Raw genomic sequence first — 24,042 nt, forward strand, 5'->3', positions numbered from 1 at the left:
ACAGAGTTTATTTCATTAAAACTTGGGAGAAATTTTAATGGGCATTCCTTGGGAAGGGAAAGGGAGGGGATCCATGACAATTGGTTCATCAGGATTTATTAAGGACCAGTTGTATCTTGTCACAATATAATGAACAAATATAAGAATGTTTAGCTTTGCCAATTGGTACCCAGCACAGAGTCTTGGTCCTCCTCCAAATGGTATAAATGCATATGGTTGAACAGGCTCTTCAAATCTACTTGGATCAAAATTTTGGGGCTCTTTAAAATACTCTGGACTATTATGTGTGCCATATGTTGTCCACAATACCTGCACATAGCAAATAAAGTTAGCATCCTTTTCGTATTGATCTCTAGTTTTACGTATTGACCTCAACTTATTTGGGATTGAGACATAGAGCCCGTTTGGATTGGCTTATAAGTTGCTGAAAAAAGCTTATAAGCTGTTTTCAGCTTTTTTGAGTGTTTAGCTGGCCAGCTTATTAGCCATTTTGTTCTTAAAATAAGCCCAAAAAAATAAGTTGGTCCATAGTGATACTGGTATATGATGATTGTGACAATAGTAATTTTGTAATAGGATGAAGATTGATAATTATTCTTACCTTCCAACCTTTTGGAATAGTGAATCCATCAAATTCAATGTCAGCAATTGCTTTTCTGAATGAACCAAAGATAGGAGGAAATAGCCTCATGCTTTCTCGAGCAACTTGCCATGTGTATTTCATCTTTTTTGTGTCTTCCAAAGATAGTATCTGCCCTGGTCTTTTATTACTCGTTATATTAGCATGTTCTGTCATAAGTCAAAAAGTTTCACATTAATCAGTTCAGTGTGGAGAATCAAACCGAAAATATTGAAATAATTATGGTATAACTAGTTTCTATATGCGTACCTTGAAAGAGAAGAGAATAGCAAGAGGGATGATGAGCCAACATCCTAAATGTCATAGCAATAGCAAAAGAGGTGGTATCATGTGCAGCAAACACTAGCAAAACAACATTATCAACAACTTCGTCTTCACTAACTTCACCACGAATCATTGCTTTCACTAATCGCGAAAGCAACGCCTCGTCTGATTTCCCTTCTTCTTCCTGATCGTGTCCAAATTCTATCTCTCTTTTTTTCTCCCTTGTAACTTCAACAAGAAATTTCTGTACTTCCATCCTTGCACTTATAGCCCTCGAGAACTTAGATCCTGGAAACTTAAATGGGGGCGAAAATGCCCCTTCCAAGACTCTCTCGAACGTTTCAAGTAATCCTGGCTTGACTACGATCCCTAAAAAGCACTCGAATACAATCTTGAACGTCAAGGATTTGGTAAGGTGATAAAGTTTAATCGTCCGGTCTTCTTGGCCATGACAATTTTTTTCCAAGTGGGATTGAATTGTGTAACAAATTTTGGGTACCATTGCATCTAGGCTAATATATGTAAGACTTGATGAAATAATCCCACGAAGAAATCGATGTATATCGCCTTTTTTCTCCATAATTGAATTTTTTCCCATGAGCTCAACTGAAGAAGTAGGCCAAGAACTTATTACCAATTTGAATTCATTGGACATGAAGAACATATTGGCCTCTGCTCCACATACAACTACTGTTGGTGCTCCCATGAGTTTTGTTTTGAAGGTTTTTCCATATTTTTCGATTCGGGGTTGAACGAATTCTTCGAATAATTTGTTCTTTTTTTGAGCTTTGTAAAATTCTATGGTTTCACCAATCCATGGTAACCCCATTTCACCTGGTGGAAGTTTCTTTTTGGTTATGTGTTTGTGGACATTTTTGTAATGTCTTAAGAGAAGGGAAAAAACAATTATGAAAATGATTGATAAGGTGAAATTAGAAAGAGGAAAGTTCATATCCATAGCAATTAATGAAAGGGAAATCAACAAAGCTTTTGGTGTGTTAATTAGCTTAAGAACTATTTGCCATATTTATACTCCTTTGCATGGGGAGGATTACTTGTTAAGAACAACATAAAATACCTAAAAAGTCAAAGGTATTTGTTCGGCAAGAAAAAGTCAACCAATTATGCAGATGCGACCTATCTAATAATCTAATTAATCCATTTACAATATGGCTTCAAAAATCTTTCCATGGAAGATTTAACGTATATACACCAACGGTTTAAACAATATATTTTAACTTATTGCAATAGATTATTTGACTTATTTTTTTAGGTTACTAATACATTACTTATAATTATCTTGACATGAGATGACATTATCAAAATTATTACACTGTCATGTTAGATTGTCAGTGTATAAAAATTAAACTCTTCCGTGAAATTTATGATCATTCACGATGACTTTTTTTTATTAAAAATTTAATTGAGAAGAAAATGAGAAAGTCGGTTCCACTAAAGAACTGATCATATGCAATGCATGTGAGGTTGGCCGTCCAAAAACCAAGTTCTTTCACCCTAAAAATTAAAACCTCTGAATCATCATCATCATAATATATCTGAAAGATTCATATGAAAAAAGAAAAAGGATAATACTTACCGGCCACCACGATTCTAGCAATATTTGTAAATTGGTTTTTGAAATATTTAAAAGCCGCAATATCCCTAGATATCTGCTGTGTCTAATATTTAAATAGAGTTTAATAGCTTCTAGTTGACATGAAATTTGCAGAAGCATCTTCTCCACCTTTGTCATGTTGAAAACATAAAAATAATCAAAGAGGAATGATTTTGGTAGCTGTAAGTAGGAATTCTATCATACCAAGTACCACACCCTATATTTATGGAAAGCTAAAAAGGTCATCTAATTATTTATATTGATGTTGTATATTACTTAAACTCTTAAAATAATATTTGCGGTTTGCAATGTGATTTGACAAATTAACAAGATAATTCCTTTTCTATTTCTTTAATCATATAATATTCGAAATTCATTAGACCAACTAATTCAAATACGTGCCGCTTAGAACGTCCATTTAATGATATTTCAGAAATTTCAGGACTTGAACCGAAAATTTCTAATTGAAAATGTAGGGTTCACATTCAATGGTATTAACGAGATGATTCATTTTGCCAGCAGATTTGTTTTTGGCCGGTCATTTTTAACTTGAAACATACTGCAGGTACATGGCGTGGTTCTTAATTTATTCAACTAAATTCTTTTTGTAGTACAGAATATGCTGTAAGAACTGAGTTTATTTTAAGCAATCCACCCCCACCCAAGGTAATTGAATTTTTTTCAACAACTTCCAGTTACCACAGTATATTACTCCCTCCGTCCTAAATTACTTGTATGTTTTATTTTTTGAGAGTTAAACTATATTAATTTTGACCAACATTAAAATGTATTTTTTTACCATATTGATATAAGTTTATGTTTTGAAGACCAAAACTTATTTAATTACTCCCTTCACCTACAAACTGAAACTAAAGTTATATAATAGTGTATTTGGGATCATTTTCAAGACTAAAATATCGGTGCAAGACAGGAAATTAACTAGTAATTGCCTAGTAATCACTAATCACATTAATCAAAGATGTCGAGACAAATATTTTAGTGATTCCTTTTAAAATTTCTTGGACTCTGATGATACTCATGTGTACAGCTCGCAGTACAGGGAAACAATATAAAATATTAGTAGTAATTTATCTTGAATTTCTCTCCACGTCTGTGCATTTGTTTGTCATCAAACTGGTTTCTTCAGGTGTAACTACTAATTTATTACCCGAGAGAAATGACAGAATAAAACTACGCTTCTTTCGAAGAAAATTTCGTCGATCTGTCATTTTCACTGCTAAAAAAATCACTATTTTAATTTTTGTCATTTAAAAGCCATTCAACTAAATTCGTATTAAGTCTATTTTATTTTGAATTAATCGGATTTAGTTAGATGATTCGAAGCAAAAATTAGAATAATGACTGAAGTGCAACCGACCTAGCTCCATTTGGATGACCACTGATGAAATTTTCCATAATTTAATACCACGAAGGAGTGTAATGAGATAGATAGGAATTAGGATTCTTATATTTTTAATCAAAGGTACGAATAAATGAAGATAGAAGATTTTTTTTTTTTTAACTGAAGTCAAAACTTGTTATTGAGTCTTTGTCATATAGTTTTTAATACTGGAGTGAAATAATATTTTATTCTCAGGTGCCATAAATATAGTTTTTGACCATGAGTGAAATACTTACTCTTATACCACTGATAAAATCTATTTAACATTCGTTCTTTGACCATCTTAGGTATCACCCATGAAAACACAATTTCGTAGATAGTCGCAAGGTTAGTTCGCATCTATTCTGGAACATAGTTTGTAATCTTTTAGACAGATGCAATTTCAAATCTTTTTAAACCGATAACAATATATTTCCATATCTGACATTTGAATTATCTGATAACAGACTTGTTATATTTTAGAAGATAGCTATTTGTTAACCCCATAGACAGACAATTACTCTGGTAAGACAGTAATTGTATCACGCTTCAAGCCGCCTTCGTCATATTTCTTCTCTTTCTACATTTCTCTCCTATGTCTTTCTTTCTCTGTCGAAATTTTCTAACAGGCTTTATAATATCCTTACTGTTGGTGACCTTCAAGCATCAATTTCTTAAAATGAAGCTATATGACGAAGTACTTAACATGCAAAAAGTTGGATCCCCTCATATGATGACCGATGACATTTCACTAGAAAATTCTTTTGAATTAAAAAATAAGAAGTCCTCGATGAAAAGCATAAATACAAACTAATTAACACCGCCAGCAATTTGCAAGAGAAGATTATCTAATTAATTCCCATTATTCTTTCTAACTAATCATCATCAAGTTGACTGATCTATCAACAATCACAATTCACATATAATGATATTCCTATACCTAACAGCTGCAGATTTTGTAAGGCGATCGAGTATTTCTCTTCCAATGATTATTTCGATTTGTAATAGTAATATATACGGCTAACCATGATCTATTGGTCCAACGTGACCTTGTGTTTTGTTGTGCTTCCTAGTTTATATATAAGAATAGTTTTAATTAAAAAATATGTCTTTCCTGTTTAAGAAAATTAAATAATTGGTGTAGTAGTCGTCTAGTAGAGGGTGAAGAAACTCAGAATATGAAAGGATATCGTAGAATTAACAGTGACAGTAAATCCCAGAACGACAAAAATGTACTCCTTCCGTTCACTTTTATTTGTCACATTTCGCTTCTCTAGAGTCAATTTGAGTAATCTTTGGAGCTAAATTGAATTAGATTGACTAAAATTAAAAGTTAGATTTTGAAAAACTTCACGAAAAATATTATAAGTTGCAATTTTTCTCATATTAATATGATTAAAAAAAAATACATCTTAAAATATTGATTAAAGTTCATGTAGTTTGACTCTCAAGTAAAAGTGAATGGAAGGAGTATTTTCGTTAGGGTGTTGACATGACACTATACTATTATTCATTTTCGATAAAGCCTATATGATCTTTACAAAAACAAAAGAATATAACATAATCAGTGTGCAATTTAGAATTACACACTCATCTCATTTAATGTGGTGCTATGTAAGTTTTCTTCTTCTTTTTCCGTGTGGCACCATTTGACAAAATTTTAGCGGTTAGTTTTCTGTGTGATGTGTGTGAAAGTTCCATCTACTACACTTACTAGTTCCTACTGAAACTTATAGCCCATTTACTCATCTTCTGATTTACCCTAGTCTACCATTGCACTGCACCCCCATCCCTATGAACCTTTGCTTTTTTGGACTTCACCATCTCACACCAAAAATTACATTTACTCAATTACTACTCCAGAAAAAGCAAGGATTCTAGTAAGCCCGTCAACCGGTTTGAACCGGACCGGACCGGTAACCGGTTAATAAACCGGCAGGTTTCCGGTTTAAAAACCGGAACCGGCCACCGGTCCCGGTTTAACCGGTTCCGGTTTACCGGTTTTAAAATGGAAACCGGACCGGTCCGGTTCGAAACTGTCCAAAACCTTTTTTTTTTTTTTTTTGTATAGTATATATATTATAATATTTATTAGTATATTATAGGTATATTTACATATGTTATATAAGTTTATAAGTAAAGTTTATATATTTACTAACTAATGGCAATACAGCATATACGTATATATATATATATATATATATATATATATATATATAAAGTTATATGCTTAAGTTATACTATATATACCTAAAATATACTAAGAATATACTTATATATATCAATATACTTAGGTTATATAACTTATATATATATATATATATATATATATATATATATATATATATATATATATATATATATATATATATATGTTTAAGTTATATGTATACTTATAACTTATATACTATAACTTAAGTTATTTATGGCTTAAGTTTTTTCTAAGTTTATAAATTCGTATTTTATAAATTAAGTAAATTTATATTATAAGTATATTCTTAGTATATTTTAGTTATTTTTCAAGTATATAATTTTCTAGTTTTTAATTAAAGTAGATGTATATTATAAGTATATTCTTAGTATATTTTAGGTATATTCCTAACTTAATATAAGTAAAAATATGAACACAAGTAAATAGAAGAAAGCTCAATGAGCCATATATTTTATTCATTCTTGGATAACATTTATTTGCAAGTTGTGATTTTTTTTAACTGGTAAATAATACATGAGTTGCAAAGAAATAGTAGAATAATAAAATCACCAATTGTCAATCATTTGGTTAATTCCCCCATATCATATTCGGCCATGGAGATATCTTCAAAGTCTTCCATTTGGTCCGTTCCACTTGCTATCAAATCTTCAATCTCTTCCTCTTCGCCTTCCACCGCTTCTAAGTTTTGGTTGCTGTTGACACTCAATTTTGTCCCTCCTTTATTTAATTTTATTTACTCGGGTTTCTAAATTTACTGACGAGCTAAATACTTTATTTTCACTATTTTATATTTATTGCTACTACTATTAATATCGCTACTTTTATTTTCAACATTACGAGCATTACTTTATCACAAATTTTAAATGTTCGTCATCGTTTCATTTTCGGGTGGACTCGTTAAATTAATTACAAGACAACACTTTGTTAAATCCTTATCTACATATTAAGTATCAATTGTCTTCATATAGTATACATTATACTAGTTATTAAAGCCCACACTCTAACTAATTCGGCCAGCCCAACACAAAAGGAGCAGCCCACGTTTATTTAATCGCATCCATACCCGACCAGCCCAACTAAAATACCCAATAGATCAGCCCAATCAAATTCGCCCGACCCGGTCCGTCCCACAAATAAAATGAAACCAGTAGGGTTTTTCATCCCTTTTCCCCTTCAGCCGTCCCTCATCTCTCTCTCTCTCTCTCTTCTCCATCCTTCACCCGCCGCCTCCCCTTCTCTCTCCCACGTTCTCCGCTCCCTCCACTCACTGCTGTCCCCCCACGCCTCACGTTCCTCTCCACTTCCCCTTGTTCCCCACGCCGTTCCTCTCTCTCATACGCTCCCTTCTCTCCTCATATTTTTCTATAAAAAGGGGGACTGATCTTGAAAAAAAGGGGATCTCGACTCTCTGTTTTTCTTATTATCGGGTCCGATCCATCAAAAATAAGAGATCAAAAAGATCCTTAGCATTTTTAAACTGGCATTCTAAACTTTAAGATTGCTAAAAAACATCTTGTTCTGTCTTGGTGAACTTTAGCCACGACTAAGATATTCGGTTTACCCAACTTTAGTTTCGAGGTCGTTCGTCGTATTCGAGAATAGATTCGAGACGTCGGCACCCGATTCATTACACCCACAAAAGGTCAATGTGTTCGTTTTCTTTCAAATCTGAAGTTTCTGATATGTTCGTGTGTTTGTTGTTTCAGTTTGGCTGAATCTCAGTTCAGTAATGTAGAATATTATGCATGTCAGGTTTAGTTAGTTTAGTTTCAGTTCTAATAATGTTTGTAGGTTCATGTCTTAGTTTAGTTTGGATTTTGCAGTTTAACAGCAGTTAATAGTGTCTGTGTGTTCATGTGTTAACTTAGTTTAAGTTCAATTTTCTTTAGTTCCCTGCGGCTGATGGATTTGTCATTTGATCTCCATTCATCTTTAGCTAATATATATGACCAGTCTACGTTTTAGTGATTTACTACTTGCGATTCAACTTAAATCGACCATGTTTGTTTAAACATGAATATTGGGTTTATATTATCAGTTTAGCCTAGTTTACTCTAGGTGCGGAAAGATTCTGAAGTCCGTTCTCAGTTTAGTTCATACTTGATTTAGATCATATAGACTTGTTTAGGCCATTTAAAGGTAGATTAACAACTGAAAGGAATAAGTTTTTTTAAATATGGACTAGTATAGGTTGAAAAGACTCTTAACGGGTTCCATATTAGAAAGTTCAGTTGCATAAAAGGATTGAAAACAGGGTCCATATCTAAGCATCTAATTCATTAGAAATAAAAGTCTTATCCTGAGATAAAGTAGTATAATGGGTTAATAATGGAACTAGTTTATTTAGAAGGTAGACGAAGGACTAGTAGGCTGATTAACAGATTGATAAGATAAAGTAATGGGTCTCACCTGGTCTTAAGATTCCTATGCCTATAGTGTAGAATAACTCGGATGCATTATTATCTCTTACTTCTTCTTTGAGTGTTAATCTGATATTTTAAAATGTTTTGTGATTGTTTATGTTTGACCTTATAAAGAGAACTAGTTGTATGATTTTGAAGCAGCCCGAGTTGAAGTTATTTTAACAGTTGACTTGATGTGTACAATCTTACAACTGTCTACCCTCAAGGCTTAAGTACTACCTACTTTGGACTACTAAGATCCCTTTTCACTGAATAACAACACCATGGGATCCCTTTTGGATGATTACGAATTGCTACATAAGTAAACAAATTAGCCTAGCATAGGGAAGTGTTAAAGAGCAAGTTATCTTGGAATATGCTTAGACATTCTAATTTACCTCTGTTTGAGTTGAAACATATTGAGGATCTTGTAAAGTTGAAAACTGTTCCCATATCCCGATATGCCTAAAATGATTAAAATGCAATATGTGTTTGTTCTGTTTTAAGCATTTGTTTCAATAGTGGAACACTGTCATACTTGGTATTTGGTTTAATCCTCTCCCTATCTGTTGATAGTATAGTCTTCCTTCTGAATTTCTCAGTCCATATGTGTGAGTGGCATCTCATGTCTCCAGTTATTTTGTTAAGCCTGATCAAGTGAATACAGTTGGCAGTTTGTTCTCTTAAAAGTGAACTAAGAAGTATAACTATAATAAATATAAAAGAATTTGATAGTTTTTGAGCTTGTTCTCTTTACATTTCTGTGTAAAAAAAAAAAATACTCATCCTTTACCCCTTTCTTACTTTGCATGAACTGGGAATTTCAAATTCTAAATGCAATTGAGAGACTGCATTTTGGTGGTGCTAAATAATGCACCTGCCGCTGCACTTTTCCATGCTTTAACTACTGTTGTACATTGATGTTGTTTAGCCTTATTGAGCTGCTCTGCTGTTGCATCCTTTGAGGCACAAGTTCCTGTGTAGTTGCTGCATTTTTATGCCCGTCTTCGTTGCATTATGAGCCATTTCGTGGCTGCATATGGATGCAAACTTTAGCAACTCTTACATTGTGGCTCTAACTTTAAGCCAACTTGTGCAACATCGGGAAAACGGGGGCAAAGGCTTTCCAATATTAACCTTCTATACATCCTTATGAATGCATATACATGAGATATATCTAAATATGTACAATATATACATAATCTACTGATTTGTTTTGAGTGTATATTTTACATGTTTAGTCTTATTTATTAATCACATACTAATCCTTTTCTTTTCATTTTTATGCATGACTATCAAGCACGAGTCCCTCGGACTCGTCTCCTTCCGCACTTGGCGTTGGGCTAAAGCCCAACACAACTCCTCTCGAGTCAGTCCCATATAGTAGCAGCCAATCCGCAGCCAAACAGGGAAATAAAATCTGGGCCAAAGCCCAATAGGCAAGACAGCAGCAGCATATAAAAATCGCTACTGGGCCGAAGCCCAATAGCTGCCAATGGATCACAGTAGTCCAAATGGGCCAAGCCCATTTACATTATATCTACCCCTCTATTTTTATTTTTTGTGTGTATTTAACGTGTATTGTATGACTAACATTTTGTTTGCTAATTTAGATAAACCTCAATGGCATTAAGAGTTTTAGTTTAGTAATGAGTAGTTAATTTCGCAAATTACATTCACTTCTATTTGCTAAACTATTTATAGTATCTATGACATTTATTAAAACAATTGACACTCAAAATAGCATGACTACATATTTTGGCTAAAGGAATCATAATTTATGCTTACTATCTTAGAAGTTTAAAACGTCACAAATTTTACACTGACTTTAGCTTATTCTAAGAAATAAAAGGCAAACTAGTTTCAACAGATAATTCTTTCACTTTAATTTCTTTTCCAACACTTGAAATACATATTTGAAACAACCTTCGCATAATATACAATAAACTAAAAGTTTTTCCATAAAACCTTTAAAATTTTATTTTTGTTAGTCATTTTCTCCAAATACATATAAACATTACACATCCCGCATTTTTTTAATTTATTTATAACTAAACTCTTTCATGCAAATTATTATTTTACAAATCCCATTTTAAACAACATTTTTATATGTCTATCTATAACTTTAGCAATACTTACCGAAATTATTTTCTTTTCTATAATATTACATTTACACTTAGCCTAGTTAATTATAAGTCCGGTCGGTTAACCATTGTTAATGGGTCTTAAAGGATGTCTAATACCTTCCCTTTAGACTAATTGAACCCTTACCTAGAATCTTAAGTTTCGCAGACCTTAAACAGAGCTAACTTTAGAAAATAACTTTGATAAACTTTAGGTGTCCTAATTCACCATAAATAATTAGGTGGCGACTCTTTAACAAACAAAAATAGGAATCACCAATATGTTGTACTTCTAATTTAACCCGGTTAAAATGGGGTATAACAGCTTGGTGACTCTGCTGGGGAACTACTTAGGTTCTAGCCATAACGGACTTAGTTTTTCTTAATTAGGTTTTGTGTGCTAACTTAGTTACTTTATTTGCTTAAACTATTTTCACATGCTATAAACTGCTTACATGCTATTAATTGTTTGTTTGATATAAACTGTTTAAGTGTTACTGCTTTGATAAACTGTCATTCCGTTTCATTTTCCTCCACTCCTGGAAAATTCACACAAATTCACACACTTAAAGCGGTTTCGCGGTTCGCGGCCGTACACTACTAAATCACCCTTTAGTTGGATTGATCTTGTGGATTTAGTCGATCGGCGGTGCAGTCGACGGCCACGGACTTTCCACTCCCAAGTTGTCCACTTGGGGGAACCTTGTGTCATAGGAAGTCAACTCTTAGTCAGCCTAAGATAGAGCTAAACCAACACCTTCATTAGGAGCATACATCTCATGACCTAGGAGGCTTAATACCCTTGGTGTATTAAACCCATTAGTTGACTTTACCCGAACGTCCAAGCGGGTTCACGACCCCAAGTGACACTAATCATACTTTATGTGCATGTTTGAAGGATAACTGTGCCTAAATATGGACTATTTGCTTTAACTAATTAAACTTTAGGGGGGAGGGAATGACTAACGTTTCTATGACAGGTATGGACTTCACATTAGAGTACGTCCGTGATCAACAAATGACGAAGACCAAGGGCATCACAAATGGAGCTAGAAGTTAGACATAAGAAACTGTATTTACTTTACTTAGATTAGGAAGCACTCCATGTTGTATTCATTTGACATGTAATAAATATTACATTACTTTTGTACTTTATTTTTGGAAATAGAATTTGTTTAATTAAACAAAAAGCAATGGGATGACGTATTATGGCACACTTTATCCTTCAAACAAACGTTAGGCCTACCTCTGGCACAAAGAGGTCACATGCATATTAGGACGCGTTATTGTTTGATATACTCATTCACATTTGTTTGACAACTTTATGAATTATTTGCTACATGACTTTACGTGATCATGACTTTACCTAGATATATTCATGAGACTAACATCATTTACACTTTATGTTTCTTTTATTTTATTCCCAAAAAAGTTTATTCGTGTTGACACTCGAGCTGGCTGACCATCCTTACCTCACAAGGTCAAAGACATCATCATTACCGCGACGTAGTTGGGCTATTCAAGGAAACGAAATTATTATGTCTGATCCAGCCGCATCTATTTCAACTGGTTTGGAAAACATCGTGATCTCTAGTGATCCCCCCGAGACTTCTGAACACAGAACTACTATTCAACATGATGAATATATCGCCCGCCTGACTCAAGAAATTGAGAATCTACGTGGAGAACTAAATCAGGTTAGGGACTTGACCAATTTATCCATCACACTCCAAAGTCCACCCCCTGAACCTAGAAATACTGCACCAAACCCACCTCGTTTTCCATCACTCAAATCTCCAGTTCCTGAACATTTTCCTCCACAAAACAATGCACCTACCAACAACAACTTACTTCCAATCACCCCAACAACAACTTACTTCCAATCACCCCTGCAAATCCACCAAATCCATCATCCGTCTATACCCCTCCACAACGTCAACCACCCACCTACACTACCTATGCTACTCCTAATCCACCACCCGTCAACCCACCAGGTCAATTGCTAGCTCACACTCCTTATATTCCTTCACCCACCAACACTAATCTACTACCTACAACTACTCACAACACCAAGGCACCGACCATACGGGGTGCCGAACTAGGAGAGACTCTAAAGAATTGGACTTGTACTCCGTCCTTGATTCACCGGGAGTCTTGGTAGATTGAACATGTAGTGAACTTTTATTTTTAAAGGCTTGAATCATGCTCAAAACTTTTGTTGCTTTGCTTCATCTTTTGAAAGCTTAATTGCAAATCTATGAATGCATTTCTGATTTTCCTTAATCACCTATTATCGTTATTTTCTACTTTACTTACCAAATCTGCCAACTCTATGGTTGTGACATAAGATGAGCGAATAACATACGTCTCGAGAGAGTAACAAAGAAATTAGAGGACAAAATAAGACCCCACTCGAAAGAAATTGAAATAGCTAATAGACAATGACACAAGCATGAAAGATATCAGTCAAGAAGAAATCAAGGACAACATTACGTTAGACAACCTAGTTTGCAACCTTTCCTTTAACCGTACGAACTACGCTGACCTGATTCCCGTGGTAGGATACGTAGGCAGCCCACATAGGGTTCGGTTGCACTATAACAGTAAATCCAAAATCCCTTATGTAAGGAGAACTACACATAACCTGATTCCCTCGGTAGGATTCGCAGACTATCAACATACGGACTGTCATATTTAGGTAGAAATCCAACAAACCTTTTGCCATTTATGTAACAGAACTACGCTGACCTGATTCCCTTGGTGGGATACGTAGGCAATCCACATCGGGTTCGGTCCCTTTATTAGAAAATTTCAAACCATTTTATATACCCCTACAAACTACGTTCTGACCTGATTCCTTTGGAGGGATACGTAGGCAACCTATATAAGGTTCTGTCACACCACAAGATAAATTTAGCACACTCTTCTGAACCCAAAACTGGGGCATACTTTGAAAAGATATAGACAAAATAACGGTTGGACATCGACAAGATTAAGGCTACCAGACAGGAAGTATTATAGACCAATGACTTTGGAAGTGTCACAATCTAAAGTTGGCAGAATATTTTACAACTTACATATATATATATATATATATATATATATATATATATATATATATATATATATATATATATATATATATATATATATATACATATACTTACATACCTACCTTTCAAATGAAATACTTTCTTTCAATTGTTTCATTACTGTTCATTTACCGAGGCTTGAACGGAAATCACAAGGTCCAAACAAATGAGACGAATGGAGCACCAGCAACGTCACGCTTCGAGTCAACACTAATCAACTTCCCCCCTCCCAAACTAAGAATTTTTCTTTGAGTGCAGGAATTAAAAGACCGCGAGACCGACAATCAAGTCTATCAATCATGGCCGAAAAAACATCATCTGGCCCATTATGGCCTCGCCTCAAAAGCCAAACGGCTTTATTTCCAACTTTATCTTTAATTTTATTTTTATCACAATAAATTTATGACTTTATTAACAAATATACCTGTTTTGTAGGTTGTCGAGATTGAAGACGAATTAAATCAGGATTACGTGTCATTAATTTGGCCTGTCACGATACCATCAACATCATCAGCCAAACGGCTACTCTGTCACTTTACTCCATATTTTATCAATTATTTATCATTTACTTTACCTACTTTAACTACTTTACCTTGAACTTTACAGGAATCAACGTTAAGTCTCCGAAGACAACCGGAGGCATCATTTGGCTATACAGCCTCTACCACATTTGCCAAACGGCTACACCATCACTTTACTTTACCAATTACTTTATCATTTACTTTACCAACTTTAACGACTTTATCCTGAACTTTGTAGGGATCAAAATTAAGTCTCTGAAGACAACCGGGGGCATCTTTCGGCTATACAGCCTCATATGCATAAGCCAGATGGCTACACTATGACTTTACTCCCTACTTTATCATTCACTTTACCAACTCTAACGAATTTACCCTGAACTTTACAGGAATTATCATTGAAGCCTCCGAAGACAACCGGAGACATCTTCCACTTTACGACTTTACCCCGGACTTTACGAAAATCTTCATCAAATCTCCGAAGACAACTGGAGATATCATATCATCGAGTCCCGAAAACAACCGGAGACATCACATGGCTACACGGCCTCATCTACATAAGCCAAACGACTACACTTTTACTTTACTCTTTACTTTATCACTTTACTTCATCATCTACTTTACCTACTTTAACGACTTTACCTTAAATTCCGCAGACATCATTTATCATCGAGTCCCGGAAGACAGCCGGAGGCCTTATCACTATCATCTCCAAACTGCAACTAGAGATATTACTACATCCTCAGCATAAACATCACGCGTTCATTCAAGTCCCTGAAGATGACCAGAGACAACATTTGGATACACGACCTCATTATAAGCCACACGGCTTCGTCCTCACTCTCACACTCATATTTACTATCATTTTACACTTTTTATAAGTTTTGCACTTTCAACTTTACCCGGACTTTATTAATGATTCTAACATGAATTTCAATTTTGGCAGAAAGTACAATCTACAGAGACACAACGCAACGTGGAACTTTATCTTACGCAGTGAACTGGGGCAAACATGCTGAAGAGGAATATCAAACTCACAAGCAAGGGTCACGGATCTACTCTCGAACTCGACTCCGCCTACGTCCACAAACATGTGATACATAGGTTATCCAAAAAAAAACTTTCATATACACTGCTAAGACTCTATTCAATCAACTCTTTTCACAATCTCGTATCCTTTTCTATATCCCAGTGTCTCCATAATTCAACACTGGGGCATTTTAGAGAATTTACATCGTGTCTAGTAGAGTCCTACTTATGGGTGTGTTGTGCACCACATTTATAATTAGGAGGCTATAAACATACGGTCCATTCTCAAACACTGTCGTCATCTGTCTTCGACCCGCGAGGATACGAATGACATCTCATCCAACATCTTTTCCAATCATTAACACCTCTCAATACTCCGTCAATCTTTGCTTCCCGACATCCTAAATTCCTTCTACCCTCATACTATTTTCCACCAATTCTCTAAAACCGTATTTCCTTACAAATTCGTATTTGTTGGTCGGAACAAAATTGGCTACTACGTCAACTTCTTCGCCCGAAGACTCTTACATCATCTCCAGTCGAAGAGGGGCATCTGTTGACACCCAATTTTGTCCCTCCTTTATTTAATTTTATTTACTCGGGTTTCTAAATTTACTGACGAGCTAAATACTTTATTTTCACTATTTTATATTTATTGCTACTACTATTAATATCTCTACTTTTATTTTCAACATTACGAGCATTACTTTATCACAAATTTTAAATGTTCGTCATCATTTCATTTTCGGGTGGACTCGTTAAATTAATTACAAGACAACACTTTGTTAAATCCTTATCTACATATTAAGTATCAATTGTCTTCATATAGTATACATTATACTAGTTATTAAATTAGAAGCCCACACTCTAACTAATTCGACCAGCCCAACACAAAAGGAGCAGCCCACGTTTATTTAATCTCATCCATACCCGACCAGCCCAACTAAAATACCTAATAGATCAGCCCAATCAAATTCGCCCGACCCGGTCCGTCCCACAAATAAAATGAAACCTGTAGGTTTTTTCATCCCTTTTCCTCTTCAGCCGTCCCTCATCTCTGTCTCTCTCTTCTCTATCCTTCACCCGCCGCCTCCCCTTCTCTCTCCCACGTTCTCCGCTCCCTCCACTCACTGCTGTCCCTCCACGCCTCACGTTCCTCTCCACCTCCCCTTGTTCCCCACGCCGCTCCTCTCTCTCATACGCTCCCCTCTCTTCTCATATGTTTCTATAAAAAGGGGGACTGATCTTGAAAAAAAGGGGGATCTCGACACTCTGTTTTTCTTATTATCGGGTCCGATCCACATTTGGTTGCATCAAATAAAAGTGATATTCATTAAAGTTTGCATTACAAGAAGGAGTTGGATGTGAATGTAAAACTTTTAAATGCGAGAAACCCGACAAGTCCTTTTTGCTACTTTGAGAAGTAGTAGGACGTGGAGCAACGGGTGTAGCATTTTCTTCCAAATTAGAATAATGACTAAAAACTTTTCTAAATTCGACATCAATAGCGAGCTCGGCTTCAGCTAAAGATAGTTCAACTCCCTCTTCAATTTCTAAAAATGTATAAATTTGATTAACCAATGCTCTAGTATAAGACATTTTTAAACAAGGATTTAAAAGAGAACCCAATATAAATAAAGTTGGGATGGGAAAAAATACTTCTTAAATTTTGTTGTCATTAAAAATAACCGTTTGATAACTAGATTTATTTTTATACTCTTGTAAAACTCTAGCTATTTCCACTATGTAGGCTAAAATTTCGGTTACCGTGGGATAGAATTGTCTAAAAAAAGCAAGAGTTGCATTATAAAAATTTTGTAAGAGTTCAACACATTCCTTAACATCTTCCCAATCCGTAATATTTAATCAATCATCATTATTAATATTATATTTGTTGTGAACTTGTTGTATGGAATCCTATACTCATATGCTTGTTGTAGCATAATGTAAGTGTAGTTCCACCTAGTCTCAATTTCTACTTGAATTTTTCTAGGTCTAAGGCTATTTTGCACACAAGAATTCTTAAAATCTCTCAGTCTTCCCCTATTAGTATTACAAAAAATAAACGCAACCGCATATCTAACTTTCTGAATAGAATCTTCAAAACACACAAGACCATCTTTAACAATTAACTTTAAAATGTGACAACTACATCTCACATGAAAAATATTTTTTAGCGGAGGGTTTAATTCCCTTTTTAAAAGACCAATCGCCTTTGTATTATTAAAAGCATTATCTAAAGCAATACAAAGTGTTTTTCTATAAATGTTAAAAAATCTCATAATAGTAGACATTGAATCCGCTAAAAATTTTCCATCGTGACGACCTTTCCCTTCATCATATAAAAAAGCTATAATTCTTTTTTGCATAACCCAATTATCATCAACCCGGTGACATGTAATAGCAAAAAAATCTAACTTGTTAAGATTAAGACCCAAATCAGCGGTAAGAGAAACATTACAATTTAAAGAATTAAATACATGGCGCAAATAAAATTCATATTTTTTTATACAAATCTATAACATCCGCTCTACAAGTACTTCTAGGAATACCCTCAAATAACGGATTATAATAACATTGAATGTAAGTAACAAACCCCAAACCCGAAGGAAAGGAAAATGGTAAACAATCATAAGCTACCATTTTAGCTATTTCTACACGCTCTTTTTTCTTGTCATACTTAAAAAATTTACCGGTTCGTGGGTCTATCGTCATTTGAATACCCCCCACATTTGAACCCGTCTGCTCTCCCCAAACATCCATATGTTTCTTTCTCATATGACTATTTAGTGTGCCCGTACCACCATCCTTACTAGTTCCTTGCCTAAAAGCAAATACTTGTCTACATATGTGACATTTAGCTATTTGGGTTTTCTTATCCTTAGTCATAAATTTTCAAATTTTAGCGGTTGGCTTACGAGTTCTAGGCGGTTTGTCTTGTATATGTGATTGTACAGGACCTGTATCTCCTATGGGATTTTCGAGGGCTTGTGTTTCATTATCATCATCATCAATTTCATTAAAAGTGTCGGTACAATAATGTTGCATTGCCTATGATCTAAAAGTGGATTATTTCCACCAACTGATACCTAAATTAGGTGTTTCTTCCACAAGTGTTTCCTCATTAAACCCACCCCCAACACCACGTCTAAATCTTTTCGCCATTATTAAATAGAATTAAGTTAATCACACTCAAATAAATCACAAGAAAATAAATTGCAACAAATTAAATTGCATAAATTAAATTGCGAAAAATAAAGATAGAGTTGGAACGAAGGTACCAAATTGCCGGACTAATTTCCAACAAAGTGAAGGCGGTTAGAATTGCAAATCCACCAAAGCTACTTCGGATTGTTGCAAAATCACCAACTCCACCAACAATATTATAATTGCAAAATTAATAATTGAAACTATAAGAAGACTTTGTAATATTTAATTGAGAGAAATTTAAATTGGCTAATTGTTGCAAATTAACTATAATTGAGAGAAAGAGAAGAGTAAATTGGTGTGGATTAAAATGAAAATGAAGAGGGGTTTATATAGGGGTGGGGAATGGATTAAAGTGTTAAAAAAAAGTTTGGAGGGTTAGAGGGGCCAAAATGGGGATTTGGAACCGTTTGGCAACAGCCATTTTTGCAAATGGACCGTTGGCTAACGGTCCAGCCCACAGTCCAACGGCTACATTTAAAAAAAAAAAAAAAAATCTGACCGGTTTAACCGGTCCGGTTCCGGTTTAATCGGTTGCGGTCCCAAAAAAATCGAAACCGGACCGGTATATATTAAACGGTTGACAGGAACCGGTAAACCGGTTCTACCGGTTCCGATTTTACCGGTCCGATTACCAGTTTGAACCGGTTAACCAAAACCGGTTGACGGGCTTAGATTCTAGGACCAAAAAAAAAAAAAAAAAGTAACATGTTGGCCTTTCTTCTCACAAGCTTTTTTCAACCAAGTGACAGAAATTTTAAGTTTTCTCAAAAGAAAACAAATCAAATGACATAAATGTAGAAGATCAGTTAGGCAACCACAAGCCGGAGAGTGTAAATAGGTGTCAGAGATGAGAAACCTACTTCATTTGGTTATTTTTGAAATTACAGCTCATATCAATGCAAATGGTTCTCCTTATTTTAATGATAGTCTCATCTCTCCACCTTTACTGCTAGAGGATTGATGAGTACAGATGGATACTCCATGTACTAGTCACATAAACTTAGCTGGCCCTTCGCTCACATTGAATGGAACCCAACCTCCCTTTTTTCTACATAAAATATTACTCAAAAAGTGCATCCAAGGGTATGGCTTAGCGGTCAATGAAATGAGTAAAAATCATAAGAAACTAGAGTTCAAGGTCCTCTAAATACAAATTTGATGCTAGGTAATTTCCTTCCATGTGCCTAAATCTTGTAAATAAAGAGTTATTCACGTTGGTGGAAAATAACAAATACTCAAAAGATTAGTTAAGGTAAGCGAAAAACTGGCTAGGTCATTCCTATTATCCAAAAAACAAAGTAGGCAAAGTGACTTTAACACAGAGAGACAGACACACATGACCCACCAATCCCCAAGGGAGGGACAGTGTTTTTGCTGTCTCATTTACTGCTGCAATTCAATGTCCCCTCTTCACCTACTTGTCTGTCAGGACCATTAAGTTTCATTTTTTTTTTAATAGGTCATGAAGTTTCATATTCATGGCACTCTAATCTTATTTAGTCATTGCTTTTTTCAAGTATCTTTTTGTAAGCTATCCCTATCTCTGGACATAATCTTAACGTTAACAAACAAAAATGTAGCTAGGCTTGGCCCAGCATATATAATCCAAGAGAAAGGCCCCGACCAGGATTCAACTTGGACCTTGCTGCAGTTTCTACAGTCTTAAATTAAAGGCAAAGAAAGATGTAACTTATCACATATTACTGTTTATTACTATAACTGTTATAGTCCAACATAGTAAAATTTGTAAAATTCTATAAATATCTAAGAGTCTTTCAGAAAGCTTGCTTGCATATTTTTTTGGTTTAATGTGAATACAAACCAAATGATATTTTTTTACATCAGTTTTCACAATAGGGGACCAAAAAAACGAAGGAAATAAGATGCAGCAGCCATGAACTGACACTTAATTAAGCACCAGACATTCTCTGGCGATCAATTCCTCTTTCTAGTCCTTTCCACTTTTAGTAGGCGTTTGGCCATCAATTTTCAAACCATGGTTTGAAACCAACGTTTGATCATCAATTTTCAGTCATGGTTTGAAACCTGATTTGAAACCATGGTTTGAACTCAAATCATCCAAAAAGCATGGTTTGGGGTTTGAAACTATGGTTTCAACTTTTTTAAATACAAAATTTAACCCATAAGTTAATATTTTATAAAAAAAGACCCATAAGTTGGTAAATATTTTTAACAATTACCCCCATCAATCATTTACCAATCTCATTAACTTCCACCAACCTTTATTTATGTCTACCAACCTTTAATTTATGTGGGAAGATTATATTAAATAGTAATTACATTACTATTCATGTTAAATTTTTGATTTTATTGAAGTAAAATTTGATTAATTGAGGTTGTATTTTTTAGAAAAGTCTTCTAGTAGTGTACTAATTTTGTTATAAACTATGATTTGCTCATTTGGTAAGATTGTATAAGAATTGAGAATGTTTTGATAATTTTCACAATTTGTGGGATTTTTATGTCTATAAGAGAAAATACAACTTAAAAAATCTAAATTGTACGTCCAAACATGTTTTGAAACCAGGTTTCAAACCATGTCCAAACAGGGCCTTAGTCTTCCTTCAAGGACTTTTTCATCCAAGGTAGATATCTGAGATTTGAAGTTTATGAGTTTCTATGATGACTCAAGTTAATATAGATAATAATAACCGCATTTACAGTCAAATACTTATAAATATTTAAAGTAATTTTCTTTATACTGTATATTGACTGTATATTGAGAAAAGTTATTGGATTCACATGAACCCATAACTTAGGAGCTAGGTCCGTCTCTGTCTTCATCTGTTCCATTACCCATTGAATAAACTGAACAGAGCTTACGAGAAAAAAATAGTAATGTTGACATTCTGACCTCCTCTGACCATTTTCAAAGTGGCCACCAACTAGTCTCTGTCATATAGTTAGAAAAAGCTAATGAAACATGAGTCCATCTCCACAACATTCCCAACCTGCAAAATTTAGGGATATAAAATGTACTCAAGAAACAAAATGTTCCTCTAGTCCTACCCACAACCCCAATGGAAGCAAAAGATGATGGAAATGATTGTTTTTTTTCCGCATAGTGCAAGCTATAACGTCTTGACTCTTAGGGACGGTTCTTGGTTAGGAGGAGAGTTAATGTATAAAACTAGCATAGCTAATGCGATGTTGGTAGCTTTTGAGTTGCTTTGTATAGAATTCAGCACACCAAGTACGGTGTGTGGTTACATTTTACGATCCCACATAAATAAATGAGGTATAAGATATGAGTTAATTTATGTATTATCATATGCAGAGTAATATATGGAATAACTAATTCCTGCATAACTATACCCTACATTACTAATATCTACATAATTCTAACCAGCAACCAAACGACCCCTTAAGTAATTATTTAACATTTACAATTAAGCAGACGTAGTGACACCATGCAGTAATCCAGACTATATTAGATAAAAGAACTTTTCTGCATGAAAGTGTTTATATGGTTTTACAGAGTTCGATAACTAGGCCATGGAACATATTTTAAATATATCAGGGGTAAAGAAAACTTGGTTATGTTTAGAGCTACGATGGCCTTTCTCAACATTTTGCAATATGGATTTAAGTGAGACTTTAAATGCACCTGCAACATACACAACTAACCACATACTCCTTCACCTGCTTCTATTAACTTCTGTATCTCATCTCTTTATATGCTGTTACTCACTTGTATCACTTCCCATCACTGAACTCTCAAGCTCTCCCTTCATTTTTTCTCTTTTCTCTTTGTCAGTCTCCTTTGGAAACAAAGAATCATGGGGAAAGAGAGAAGCAAGCAGAGTTCTCTAATTCTGTGGGCCGCATTTGCTGCATTGCTCTCGCAGAATCTGGTCATTCCTGTCATGTCTTCTGCTTCTTTTGAAGAACAAAAGAACTATTACACTCCTGATCCACATATTGGAAGTCCCCCAACAGGTCTCTTTACCCTCTATATATTTTTCTATTTGCTCTAAAATCTTGTTCTTAGTGGTTAGTTTTATAGATTAGCAAAAGCTAACATGCTCTTTAGTATTTGCTACTATACGGAAAGCACTATAAAAAATAAAATGGTAAAGTATCAAAGAATCAAGAAATCCCTTGCCACCTTATACTGGTGTTCCTGCTTTGTAAAAAAAAAAATTGTTGGAGGCAACATTCACTCCCACATTATTTGTTCGGTTATTATCATAATGTGGCTGTTCAGTACAAGCACCCTTTATTGAGTAGTTACTAGTTCTGGAGTTTCTGCCCTTAGTAGACTATTTGGAGTGTCTTAAATTATACTGTCCTCACTCTTACAGTCTATTTTGTGAATAACAGGTTCAAGCACACCACCATCACATGGCCATGGAACACCCTCTCATGCAACACCATCTCATGGAAGCAGTAGCCATGGAAAAACACCATCTGCAAACTGTGGTAATCCTCCAAAAGGAGGGCAGCATCATCATAACCCTACCCCAGCTCCACCTCCAGGAGGTCATAGTGGTGGTTACTACCCCACCCCTCCAAGTACACCCACACCTAGTAACCCCTCCACACCCACCCCACCAACTACTCCTATCGTTGACCCTGGCACTCCAAGCACTCCTGGTAGCCCAACACCATCACCTCCTTTTACATGCGAGTAAGTTTACTAATATCATCAGTTTTAATTTACATTCTTAACTTCAAAATGAAGAATCTTATAAGACTTAATGATCTGATTGCAGTTACTGGAGGACTCACCCGGGACTGATATGGGGCTTGTTTGGTTGGTGGGGAACTGTTGGTGGTGCCTTTGGTGTAGCTAGTGCTCCAGGGCTCGGCTCAAACATGAACTTGCTACAAGCACTTGCAAATCAACATACTGATGGACTTGGGCAACTCTACAGGGAAGGCACAGCTTCTTTGCTTAACTCCATGGTTAGCAAGAGGTTCACTTACACCACCACACAAGTCAAGAACAGTTTTGCTACAGCACTCAGGTCCGACAAGGCTGCAGCAGCTCAGGCTCAGCTATTCAAGTTAGCCAACGAGGGTCAGCTCAAGCCCAGAGCTTGAAAATTCGTTTTCATAGTCACCATCAATATCTTGTTATTTCTAGTTCATTATGATATTCTGTGTGTTTACTTTAGGATTGAGCATTAATGTTTTTCTAGTTGTCTTTATCAAAACTGATGTTTTTCTGTTTGCTTTCGAATCTTACAAAATCAAGAGGATACCAACCTCCATTGTCTAATCAATTATCAGTAAAATATTTCTTTGTTGTATTACATGAGTGAATGCCACTTCCCAATTTGAGATTTTTTTTTATTTTTTTTTGTCTCTCCTTTAAGGTAAAGAAGGTATCTTTCTACATAAGAACAAAATATTATTGTGCCAGCATGAAAATTCTACTTCTGTTTATAAAACAAAACTACCTCACTAACCAAGAATAAAAAGAGAAACACGTACCAATTGTCTTACCTATTCTATTAATCGAAAACAGTTGAGTTTCTTCAACAAAGTTTGCCCGCCCCAATTTCTCACGAGGGTGTTGATCACCATCTG

General features: G+C 35.0%; 2 protein-coding genes across 2 annotated transcripts; one reads left to right on the forward strand and one right to left on the reverse strand.

Annotated features, from left to right (window-relative positions):
- Window positions 1-15: 15 nt before the first annotated feature.
- On the reverse strand, window positions 16-22,241 carry LOC132619409 (taxadiene 5-alpha hydroxylase). The gene is made up of 4 exons (XM_060334324.1): window positions 22,199-22,241; window positions 890-1,891; window positions 602-789; window positions 16-309 (listed from the first exon to the last, which is right to left on the reverse strand). The coding sequence occupies exons 1-4, from the start codon at window positions 22,239-22,241 to the stop codon at window positions 16-18; spliced, it is 1,527 nt and encodes a 508-aa protein (XP_060190307.1).
- On the forward strand, window positions 22,183-23,765 carry LOC132617383 (protodermal factor 1-like). Its single transcript, XM_060332376.1, has 3 exons — window positions 22,183-22,446; window positions 22,831-23,137; window positions 23,223-23,765. Exons 1-3 carry the CDS (start codon window positions 22,287-22,289, stop codon window positions 23,551-23,553), a joined length of 798 nt encoding a protein of 265 aa, XP_060188359.1. The 5' UTR covers window positions 22,183-22,286; the 3' UTR covers window positions 23,554-23,765.
- The last annotated feature ends 277 nt before the right edge of the window (window positions 23,766-24,042 follow it).

Source organism: Lycium barbarum, chromosome 11 (assembly GCF_019175385.1).
Source record: "Lycium barbarum isolate Lr01 chromosome 11, ASM1917538v2, whole genome shotgun sequence".
Taxonomy (NCBI): Eukaryota; Viridiplantae; Streptophyta; class Magnoliopsida; order Solanales; family Solanaceae; genus Lycium; species Lycium barbarum.

Bases quoted from the DNA above. Each gene is read 5' to 3' on its own strand.
- LOC132617383 (XM_060332376.1), top strand. From the start codon at position 22,287: ATGGGGAAAGAGAGAAGCAAGCAGAGTTCTCTAATTCTGTGGGCCGCA. The intron at 22,447-22,830 runs GTCTCTTTACCC...TGTGAATAACAG, and splicing joins TATTGGAAGTCCCCCAACAG to GTTCAAGCACACCACCATCA. The intron at 23,138-23,222 runs GTAAGTTTACTA...ATCTGATTGCAG, and splicing joins TCACCTCCTTTTACATGCGA to TTACTGGAGGACTCACCCGG.
- LOC132619409 (XM_060334324.1), bottom strand. From the start codon at position 22,241: ATGAAGGGAGAGCTTGAGAGTTCAGTGATGGGAAGTGATACAA. The intron at 1,892-22,198 runs GTGAGTAACAGC...ACACACCAAAAG, and splicing joins AGTGATGGGAAGTGATACAA to CTTTGTTGATTTCCCTTTCA. The intron at 790-889 runs GTACGCATATAG...GACTTATGACAG, and splicing joins CTATTCTCTTCTCTTTCAAG to AACATGCTAATATAACGAGT.